General features: G+C 39.3%; 1 protein-coding gene and 1 pseudogene across 1 annotated transcript in view; one reads left to right on the forward strand and one right to left on the reverse strand.

Annotated features, from left to right (window-relative positions):
- Positions 1 to 2,528: 2,528 nt before the first annotated feature.
- The window catches only part of SLC35D1 (solute carrier family 35 member D1), a 55,275-nt gene continuing 45,599 nt past the window's right edge, over positions 2,529 to 12,204 (reverse strand). The window contains exon 12 of the mRNA XM_006919300.3: positions 2,529 to 8,154. Coding sequence (XP_006919362.1) covers positions 8,046 to 8,154 — 109 coding nt within the window. The 3' untranslated portion in view covers positions 2,529 to 8,045. The remainder of the gene's footprint in view (positions 8,155 to 12,204) is intronic.
- On the forward strand, positions 3,147 to 3,269 carry LOC112485997 (annotated as a pseudogene).

Raw genomic sequence — 12,204 nt, forward strand, 5'->3', positions numbered from 1 at the left:
TTAAAAATGATTAAGATGTCAAATTTCATGTTATGTGTATTTTACCACAATTTTTTTAAAAACGCCTTATTGTACTTCTACCTCTGTTGAGTCTGCTTGTACCAAATTCTTCTTGATGAACATATTTTATTTGGGGGTCATTTCCTAGTAAATCTTCTAAGAAGCTTAGACACATGATCCAGCAGATGAAATACTCTGAAAGGAGAAAGTGTTACGATTTCTTTCCTTTGAATTTACCACACGTATGCCAAAGACATTGTATATTTAGTCATATATACAATGCAAAGCACTAGTATAACTGTAAAGGGAAAAAATCCTGTGTCTTCTTTCAATGCTCTCCTCACTATTTCTGGTCACTAACCTGTGACAGAATAAAATGTGTTTCTGACTCTATCTTGCCCAGTTCCCATAAAATGTCAGTTAGTAACTTTTGCTTAGTCTTCTACAGAGATATGCTAATCAATAAAAGGATCTAACCTGCAGCCTAGGAATTACTGAAACAACCTCCCTGCTTGAAACATACCTCCACAAGGAGATATGGAAGGTATATATAAAAATAATGATTGTTGATCAAAAGATTTATAGGAATCTCATGACTGGGACCACAACAACTGGAGTTTGTTGACCAAAAGCAAAGCAATTTCACCATCCCCCTTGGACCTTTGCTGATGTCCAGATGTCTATGGTCATCAATCACCTCCTGACCTCAAAACCCTCCTGTTTTCCTCATCCCCTGACATAAAAGAAGCCTGAATTCTGTACTTTCTCAAGATGGTTCTTTAGGATGTTAATCTACTATCTGCTCAGCTTAGTAGCTTTCTAAATAAAGTCGTTTTTCTTGCCCCAGCTCTTTGTCACTCTACTTACTGGCTGTAGTGCAGAGAGCAGTTTAAACTTTCACTCATGTACAAAATGTACAGGATTTTTCCCTACTGTGGACAAAAAAAGGCCCACATTCTAAACCTAACAAACTCAGGAGAGGCCTACATGGCAGGCCTTCAGCACTTGGAGACCAAAAGTAACCACATAAGATGGTCTGAACATAAAAATTCCCAGAAGCAGGTCACAGTAGTTAGTTACATCCTAGGCCTGTAGCTCCCTTGACAGAGGTCAATCTTTAACTAAGCCTGTCTATTGTCTTTTTGCATCTAAGATAGTATATCTTTGAAATATCAGAATAACATCCTTTTCCATACCCCTCAGGGCACACCACAGGCAGCAGAGCAGGAGACCATAGAACCCCTCATTGTTATCTTGTTCCCTGAAAAACATCTCTGTGCACTGTGTTATTAACTATCCTGTACCCACTAATGTGAAAGATGTGTCTATCCGCTTTACTTTTTATTCAATCCTGGAGATTTCTCCACTTTGCTTTTTTCTCCTGCTCTCTTAACCTACCACCAATGGATTTCATGTAACTCTCCGAAAGTCTCCTTTTATTCTAGCGTATAAAATAAGCTGCAAAACTGCCATTCTTCCTGGCAACTGTCCTCAGTTTGGCTCAAATAAACGCATAAAAATTCTCTTAAGTTTGGAAATTTCCTCGACACTACCAAGCATATCTGCATCACCAGCTGGGTGTAGTATAATTTAGTTCTGACGCTACCTGAAGTTAGCATCAGATCTCAAAGATTGTTTCAGTCAGACATCCTGCCCCTCACTTCCAATGTAAGTCACAAGGCCAGGTTGTTAACTGTGTTTCTGACTGACAAGCTATAAATTGGAGGTTTCCTGTACCTCCTCCTTCAGGTTCAATTAATTTGTTAGTGGTTCAGAGAACTCAGGAAAAGTTTACTTACTCAATTAGCTACTTATTATAAAAGAATATAACTCAGGAATAGCCAGATAGAAGAAATGCATAGGGCAAGGTATGTGGGAAGGGGCTCTAAGCTTCCATGCTCTATTCAGGCATACCACCACCCCAACCCTACCCTGGTACCTCCATGTGTTCAGCAACCCAGAAGCTGTCCAAACCTCATAGTTCTGGGACTTTTATGGAGGCTTCATTATGTTGACATGATCGATTAAATCACTGATTTAACCTCCAGCCCCGCTCCCTTCCACCTGTGGGGATGGGGGAGGAGGCTGAAAGTTTCAACACAAAGTTTCATCATGTGGTTGGTTCCCTGGCAACCAGCTCCCATTCTTGGGGGGTTTTCCAAAACTCACCTCATTAAACTCTGGAGTAGTTGAAACAGGCTCATTATGAATAACAAAAGACACCCATTTCACCTTTAGGGCTCTGAAGCTATTTCAGGAACTGGGAACAAAACTAAATATTGTAACAAAAGATGTCCCTATAAGTCTTATATAGGAAATAACAAGGGTTTCAGGAGCTATGTGCCAGGAACAGGGACAAAGACCAAATATATATTTCTTATTATAAACCACAATATCACAACAGTAAACAGTATCTTCTCTATTACTGGGTCTCAATCAACTAACTGGATGCCATCCTCTTAAATGTGGGCAGACTTCTGGCTCTTGATTGTCCTTGTGTACACTTAAAGGAATTTGAATACATGTGGTTCAGGAAAAAGTATTTATTTGACACCTTTACAAAAATATTTAGGCACATAATTTTCATGTTTATGTCACCTGATTTACATATCTCCATCCTCAGTACCTCTTAAAAACACTAAAATGGTCACTTGGTAAATAGAATCTATATTGAAAAAATACTGTGATAGGTCAACATTTGAAGACACAAATCAGTTGATCATCAGCATGACAAAAAACATTTATGAACAAAATAATCTCTAAAAACATTTTTGTGAGTCAATAAATCTAACCAGTAGATTTAGTTTAAAAAGTATTTTCAAAAAAGAAAGTTTAAAAAAAGACCCACCTTAGACTGTCTCCTCATACCACAATGAAGTGGCATCCGAATGCCAAGAACTAGAAGACAGGTTTAGAAAACAGCGATGGTGCCAGAGGTTCACAAACACTAACTGGGATGAATAGCATGTCGTCAATGCATTTAACATTCAGAGAAGGGAAGAAGGAATAAACGGCCTGTACAGGAGCTACATTAAGATGGCAAACTGGAAGAGTTTTAACTGAATCGCCATTCTGAAGTGTAATTATCTTCCTCTAAGGTAAAGTAATTTTTTTTTTTTTTGAAATTTACTATCAAAATGTGACAGTACTACGGCCACACCACCCTGAATGTGTCTGATCTCATCTGATCTTTGAAGCTAAGCAGGGTCAGGCCTGGTTAGTACTTGGATGGGAGACCACCTAGGAATGAATACCAGGTGCTGCAGGCATTAAAAAAAAATGTGACAGTAATTTCTTTTTAAAGACTGATGGAAGCACCTGCATCACACAATGGCCACAATTATATCCAGTATGTATTAAAAAAAACAAAAAACAAAAAACCATGAATAGAAACCGTTATTTAAGCATTCTGGAAGCAAAATACAAGGTCACATTTTTCAAGAAACACGTACATTGCCCAGGCCTCTAGCATTTAAGGAGCACAAATTAAGAATCTTGTTTTGCCTACAGTCTCATCATAAAATAATGAGAATAACAAAATCTGCCAAGTGCCTAATATGTACCAGGCATTGTGCTAAGTAGTTTCATGTCCACTGTCTCATTTATTCTGATTAGTTTTTCCTCGATGATGAAAAATCAATTACACCTTTATTGATAAGGAAGAACCAATTATACAAAGGTATGGGGAAGCAAGAATTTGTGCAGTAGAGGGAGGAGCGACTCAGGGTATTCACGGAATTCTAGCAGTCTGGCACATCTCACAGCTAAAAGACTAGTATGAGTTATAAAAGTCCTCTTAGGTTATCTAAAAAATGCTTCAGCTCATTGGGTGGGGTGCCCCTAATCAGTGATACTGATAACTGCAGGCAACTCACAAATCACTGATTCCTTTCATCTGCTTCTTCCTCTCAGGATCTGGCTAATTATGTGTTACTTACAGCAAGAATCATGTCTTATGCATCCCAGCTTCCTCAGAGCTTCGTGCTGTGTATTGGTTTGATAGAGTTTCAAATCCACTTGTTTATGACAAAAAATGAGGTTGTAAGAGTAAAGTTACTTTGATATAAAAGTGATGTAAGATATGTCATGACATCATCATCTTATCTGTAGTCCTTGATGAGCACTCAGCAGCTCATCTGCTGAGGGGTACCCCTGGGGGTTTACTGATAAAAAGAACATCTGAAGGAGCAACTATGGCAGTCTAAGTGATTGTGAGGAGAGTTTATGAGGTCTATTGGAGAGTGTTTGTCTGGGCGAGGCAACCCGTTGTTGATCTAAACAGTTCTCTGAAGACCTCTGGGGCATTAGCTCCTGCCATGGTAACAGCAGCTCTTTTACCAGCAGAGATGAAGGCCTGCAGCACCCCTCAGACGAGAATGTCTTGCCCACCAACACCAGGACCTGGTTCCCTAGCAGTATGCTCTAGCAACAAGGGATTTTTGTTTGTTTTGTTGTCTTTTTTTGTGCTGGCAGCTGGAAGTCAGCTCTCTGTTGGTTAAGTTGTCTTTCCCGAGAGCCAACCTGGTAGAAAAGGTACACCTCAACTAAATGACTTTTTTTTTTTCGGTTTTCCTTGCATGGAAAAATAGTGTAATTAATCTATCATTGCTCTGGAGTATGTTATTTTGCTATTGGCTTATGAAGAGACATCATCCTGTATACTATTGGCTTATGAAATTATTATAATTCCGCAGTGCATGTATTAAATAGAATACTGGCAAAACAATTCCAGTCTCTAAGTATAATTTTATAGATGCTCAGTAAATCTTTGCTCATTGAATGACGCCATTATAACAAGAGCAAAGATAGGTCCAAAATTCTAGCTACTATTCCAAACTAGTCAAATGTGAAACTCTACCATTCTTTCCATGAAGATCTTATATCAACTTTACTGACCCGAACTTCTCGTGGATTCTTGATACAATAAGACTATGGAAAACTTGTAAAAGCACTTTTTTTTTACCCCAAGTGCAAGTTGGATTCTACAAATGACTAACTCATAAAGTCAACAGCCATATAAGGTAATTAAAAATCACTTGACATGTCAACGATGTAAAGCCTGGACAATCTGAGTTATTCGAATCAGTCTGGCACTGACTAAAAGCAGACTGGCCAAAGAGGACTTCATTGTCATTAACTCAAAAAGAAGAGCCAATAGTCACAAAAATTGGCTTTCAGAATTCTCATTATAGCTCATCTGTTTCATAGGATAAATTAAGGGTTTAATTCTATACTGCCTTTTTTTTTCTCCCTAGGAGGTAAGTAATAGGTTAAAGAATTTTTTTTACCTTAAGATATCAACCTTGGGGTAAAAATCCAGACATTCTGGGCGATGTTAGAGTACCAGGTAAATCTCTAGTGTACCATAACCAAGCCTGCACATAATTGAAACAAATTCCAAAAGTGACTGCCAGTTTATTCAATCTCCAACTTCCCCAGGCTGCTTTCTCTTACCTTTAAATGTTGGTGGCAGTTGAAGGGGGCATCTAGGAATCAGTACATGGACAGAGCAGAGGCTCTAAGTTGTTCTTTTGTTTCTGGTCAGTCAGAAAGCTCAGCACAGGCTAGGGGCCCTGAGGTCATGTGCATGTAATGAAACAATAACTACACGTAATTTTCTCAAATAAACCTGGAGAGATGACAGATCTTCAGGGGAACCTGACCTCCAAGATGCAGTTCAACACCTGGTAAAGTTCTAGCTCAATACCTCTAAACACATCCAAAGGCCTTTCATGACAAGAAATTCTACAATGCAAATTATTTCTCATGATAGAGTTCCTTCCTTCGTGTAGCTAACAGAAGGAACAAAACTGCTAAAATTAGCTCTCACAATGCTTTTCCACTGTATCCAGGTAAAAGTAGGCAGTGGCAGACAACAGTCACAGTCAGAAGTGCATATCAACTGAGGCCAGCCTGGAAGTTAGATAAAAACTCTGGTATATAGAGTGACCCATTACTCCCCCTGATTTGCAAAGCCTATTCCTCTGACTCCAAATTCAATCAACCATTTGCCTCCTTGAAAGAGTTCCAGCTAACTCAGCTAGCATCCCTGTTTCCTCACACCCTCAGAGGATGGCAGCATGGTTCAATGGAAAAAACATAAATTTTCACTTATTAGCAAATCTCCTACTTCCTTTGAATCTTGTTTTCTCTGATAAAACAGGAATAATAAGAGCTATTTTACACAAAGTAATGTCCTATTCTCCCACTGTTTTTTTTCTCAGATTAAATGATACTGGAAAAAAGTGAGCCTTAGGACCTCTTACATGGAGCTTATAACTTAGAAGTTGGCCATGAGGCTAATTTTAGAGACCCGGCACCACTGGTAAGGCTTTATTAAAGACAAACCAAAATAAAGGAAAAACATAAATATGAAAATGACTTCAATATAATTCTTCAAAAATAAAATCAAAACCTACCAGGTCGCCTGTTGAGGCACCAAAATACTAACTGTTTAGGTCAATGGAGCCTGGTGGATTCTAAACCCAATGAAACTGAAGGTAGTGTGTGCACCAGGGCAAAGGTACCCAGCCTCTTGTAAGCTCACTGCACAACTGGCCTGAGCAAATACTCATCCCCAAAGTCAATGGATGTCTCTGAGCCAGGTCACAGGACTTTGAGTTAATACTTCGCCCCACTCAAAGGGCAATTCAGACAATGCCCATTCACAGCTGCTCTGCCAGGATGCAGCACTGGTCTTGAGAGAAGCTGGTATGCTCATTAAGTGATCCAGGGGACATGGGATGTAGGTGAGAGGTACGCTCATGCCATTTAAGGAGAAAGGAAGGTGATGGCTCTCACACTGACACTGCCAGAGAAAGACTAAGCCTTGACAATACAGAGAAATATCTAACCAAGCTTTCCCCTCAAAGCGGTGTATTCAGAAATGTTAAGAGCTACTCATATTGATTCAAAGAAAAGTAAAAAGAGTAGGAACTAAACCCAGAAGAGAAGAATAGAGAAATAGCTAGTTAGTCACCTTGCCTACCTGCCATTTTCACAAGAGAAGGACTGAGCTGCCTGGTTTACAAAATGTAGCTCTTCAATATGCAGCACCTGATCTCACATTTTAGCATGCGGTTTCATACTGTTGTGGGATGGGTAGGGCAGGTGCTCCTAACCCTATATATAGATTTGCAGTTTCTGAGAACTAAAAATTAAGTTCTGTGACTTGTTCATACTCACAACGTCCTCTGAATGTATCAACAGAGCTAAATTCTCTGTCACACCCTTTGGCACTATAGAAGAAGTAAGATCATTCAATTACTTCCCTAAACATCTCTGCCTCACCAGCACTTAGTGCAATGCCTGGCACATATTACATACTCAATACATTTTAGTTGAATGAATAAATCAGATAGATGAAAAAATGAGTAAAATGCCTACTTCCTCCATCCCTTCATTATCCCCATCCTACATAAGAAAGAGGGAACAGCATATTTTCAAGGACTGCGCTCTGCTCATCCGATGAATCTTCAAGAAAGCCAACATGGAAAGCAATACACTTCAAAGCCCCACATATTTTTTTAGTGCCAAAGCTGTCATCTTTGGCAAATGCAGTAATATATCTTTATGAAAAAAATGCAATCATTAAGAAATATAATTCAAAGAAGAGAAATTTCAGACACTCGGCTGCATTTCCAGTAGAAGGCAGGCTAAAACTGCCTCAAGACGCAGCAACGACTTGAACGAAGGGGCTCCAGTTGGAGGACTTTATATATGCAGCTCTCAGGGTCACCTGGAAATCAAACTATGGAATAAAATATTTTCAAAACACTGATGTTTCAACTGTTGGCACAGAAGAAAAATAAATTAAAAAGCCCGGTGCATTTTCCAGTCTCATATAAATTAATTCAAATGGCATATTTAAGAGTCAATTATAAGTTTCATAAAATTTTAAAAGGCAGCAATCAATCATCAGATTGTGTAAGTGCAAAGGAATGGTATTTTCTCCATAATCAGGACACCTCAGTATCTGTATAAGAATCGCCAGTGTTCAGAGTTGATCAAAACCTTGGGCCTACGTCGTCAAAGCAATCCTCTGGTCATACTGCTCCTTTCCCCTTAATGTCCAGTTTACTACTGGCCTCCGACTGTTTGCTCAGCTGCTCTTCAGAGAAAGTGATGTAGGAATACACCAGGCTCCCAGCAATGCTGCAAAAGAGAAAACCACCGTCAGGGAGGAAGGAAAGAATGGCAAATGTAAAGGGGACTGATGTGAGGGGTGGAGCTACTTTTATAAATCATCAGCACATAAAACTAAAACAGATATTGCATTTTATCTACCAAACTAGATACACACCCTTATCATGTTATTATCCACTATTGTTGATGCTTTGGGAAAATTTTGCATATACTAGCCAGCAGGAGTGCCAATTTAATACAACCTTCATGGAAGATGATTTGTTGAAATCAAAAACCTTAGAATTCTGCTCATCCTTTGACCTAGCAATCTACTTCACTGACAAACTGTGTACACCTCCACAGCCTTATCAACAAAGTGTTTACCACAAAATTTATAATAGCAGAAAATTAGATAAAGGGTAAATGCCCCAAAGTGGGAAATTAAATGAATTTATACAATAGACTACCGTGCATCCACTAAAATAAGATAAAAATAGGGAATGACATCTTAAATGAAAAAATAATCTCATAACACCTAATATTTTATTTAAATGAACATGAATACGTATATCAATATGCATCAAAAGAAACACAAGAATATTAACAATGGTTACATCTGGAAGGTGAGATTACAAGTGATTTTTTATTTATATTTTCTGCATTTTCAAAAATAACCATTAAAGACAAAAAAATGTTATTTTTAATAAAAATGAAAATCATCTCAATTAATAAGCAAACATGCAGAACCTGGGAAATTCAGAGCTGGTTTCTCTCTGACTAGAATCAAGTTCACAGTGGAGAACCTATTATTAGAGCCCTAAGCCTCTGAGTTTGTTGCTGGTACTCCTCACTTGCCTCATACCTACCACCAGGAGGGTTCACTCCTTTTGGACAGTAATTACTCTTGTCTATTCTCTGTGGGAACCTCAAATCCACCTGGGATATACAGCTTCCTGCCTCAATCACTAAACGGAATGTAAGGTGGAGGAACTCAGAAAACCAATACTCTAGACTGCCCTGACCTGCTCATCCACTGATTCTGCCACCCATGACTCCCTTAGGTTTCCAGCTGGCAGCCTGGCCTGGGCTCTTTCAGATGTGTCGCCACCCTGGGTTTGGTCCCTACCTTCTGCTTGACCATTTGACTCATAAACTTGCCACTTATTTGAAATTAGTTCCATTTTCCTCTGGGCTTTGGCATCCCAGCCCCAGCCCCAGACCCAGACCACGTAGCTACAGCAGGGTGAGGGATGTCTAGCTCCCACAAATAAGGAATCAAGATCAGGCACTGACAGCACTAATCAAATTGTGACCATTTATTAAAGTCTACTATGTGTCAAGTATTTTACATACATCTTTTGCTGCTGCTGTTGCAATATTCCTGCAAGGTACAATATCCTTGCAAAGTGCTCATGAAGAAACTGAGTTCCAGAGTCATAACTTGCTCAGGGTCACAAAGCATCCTAATGATGGACCAGAATAAAACAGCTCAGTCTGATTTTCTGTACTGAAATGGCTTCATCCGTTATGGCCCCTGCTCCACTTGCTATTGCAGTTGCCGGTCCTTATTTTGTCCCCATCAGCCTTTAAATTTCCCTAGGCCTTACTGTTAGCTCTACAGAGTCCCTTGCACAGGCCTGGCACTTCGTAGCAACACACTAAACGATTGCTGAACTGAATAGCCATTATGGCCCCATTCAAAGAAAGGAGCCTCATTAACTCATCTCTTGTGCCAGCATTCACAGCTTTGTCTTCTTCACCTGGTAGCTTTATTCTATTTCTTTTTATTATTTTTAGTTTTTATAATTTGATCTTTCTGACTCTTCTGGAAACTTTTCTTATTGTTCTTAGTGCATCAAGTAGATGATTTTTCCTGGTAGCTGGGCTCGGATCCAAAGAGATGGCTTACAGTAGCCTTCCTGACTGAAGCTAAAAATTCTTTAAGGTTCACATGTACATCTACATGATAGTCAATTTTCCTTTACCTCAAAATCCCACCCCACCTCACACAAAAGTGGCAGGACTGCTCCTTCTGTCATCCTATCCTCCTCTAGATTCCCCCTCCCATGACAGAAGGAGCAGTCCAATCTGAATAGAGAGAAACACAGAGGTGACATAGGGTTGATTAATGGATTCTTGACATTTCCTGTCAAAACAATCTTTGCTGCTTACATTAAGCAGATTTCATCTTGATAGAAATCCAGTGATGCAGGATAGAAGACAAGGAATGCCCCAGAATTTATTCCAGGTTTGGTCCTTACAGTGATCTTATTAGAGCTGGTATTATGAAAAAACATGGACTCTGGGGTTAGGCCTTGATTCAAATCTTGACTATAATGCTAGCTCTGTGCCCCTGGGCAAATTTATTAATTTCTTTGAGATTCTATTACTGTATTAAGAATAATGCATATCTAGCCTAGTTTGAGGATTGAGATAACACACGTAAAGAAGTAGGCTCTAATCCTGGCACACAGTAAGCAATCAGGAAATATTTATTCCCTTCTCCCCACTTCTCTGTCAACTCTGATAGTTACTGACCAGAGGTGAGAGGCATTGTTAACAAAAGGTAGGGTAGTATAATAAGATTTAGGCTGATGTAAGAGGGCACACTTGCCATATACCCAGAGCAAAACCAAAACAGAGACTACTGTTCTATACTTTGGAAATAAAGAGCACACACTTTTAGATCCTCGCAAGTTCTGACAGGAGGCAATATAAGATTTATCTCATCTTATCCCTGACTTGATCATTATCAATATTTAAGTTTTCAGAAATAGCCATTTCTGAATCACCTGAAGAGAACTGGCTATTCACTGACAAGAATATTATGTGCCAAGCAGTAGTGAGTTAATGGTTTGGAAAGGAAAACACAGTTGGTCCTTGAACAATGCAGGAGTTAGGGGTGCTGATCCCTCCACCAAAACACACGTAGTTGAAAATCTGCACATAACTTTTTGACTTGCCAAAAACTTAACAGCCTGTTGACCGACAGCCTTACTGATAACATAGTTGATTAACACATATTCGGTATGTTATATGTATTATGCACTGTAGTCTTACAATAAAGTAAGCTAGAGAAAAGAACATTAGGAAAATCATAAGGAAAATACATTTATAGCACTGAAAAAAATATGCATATAAGTGGACCCGCACAGTTCAAACCCATGCTATTCAAGGGTCAACTGTAAATCCCTTCCTAGCAGCTTTGGGGATGCAGGGAAACTGGGAGGAGAAGAGGAGGAAGGAGAAAAAAGGGGAAAGCCAGATTGGAGGGGGGTGAAGAGAACCTGTATCTGAATTTTTATACATAACTACCAAATGATTCTGAACCACGGTCTTTTACTACTTCAACAAAAGAATGTCTCATTAAACTCCTGGCTCTATAAACATTTGCATCAAAGTTGATGACTTCTGGCACTTTGGAATTGGTATTTATATATTTGACCATTCTAAATATTCATTTTTTAAAATCTCGAGCAATTCTCCATCTGCCTAATATTAAGATCATAGTACTTCTACCTATTAATTCACTGAGACCTGCTGTGGCAGACACAGCCAGGAGATAAATAAGAAAAAGACAAAGCTACAGTGCCCTGCAGGCAGGGGTCTAGTTAGAATACTGCAAGACTGACTGGAAAGTGCTGAATGGTGCCACTTCATCTGCTGTGATCCACTTCTGATCTTTCAAAGCAAACAGAATCCACCTCTCCTAGACATACAGCCAGGCACATATTTACCAGCCGCAGACAATTACATAGCCATTCTACAGATACATTCTAAAAATGTCTTCAATAAGCAATTTCGTGGCCAGGGAACAAGAGCCCTATAGTCCAGGTTGTCTCCATTTCTCCTTGTGCTGACATGTTTGTTCATGTGTCTAGCCAGGTAACTCTGCCTCTTAGATTAGATCCTGCCTTCCATATTCTACATGTAAAATGTCAATGTACTTCAAAACCTATGAAGCAAGACAGTCTGAGTTCTAGGCTATTTCCTAACACACATACTTCCTGCCACATAATTTAAGCTGGGCCTCTGGATACATTCTTCCCATAGTGACCCGGGATATCCCATCTTAACTCC

The sequence above is a fragment of the Pteropus alecto genome, unplaced genomic scaffold (assembly GCF_000325575.1).
Source record: "Pteropus alecto unplaced genomic scaffold, ASM32557v1 scaffold25, whole genome shotgun sequence".
In the NCBI taxonomy this organism is placed as follows: domain Eukaryota; kingdom Metazoa; phylum Chordata; class Mammalia; order Chiroptera; family Pteropodidae; genus Pteropus; species Pteropus alecto.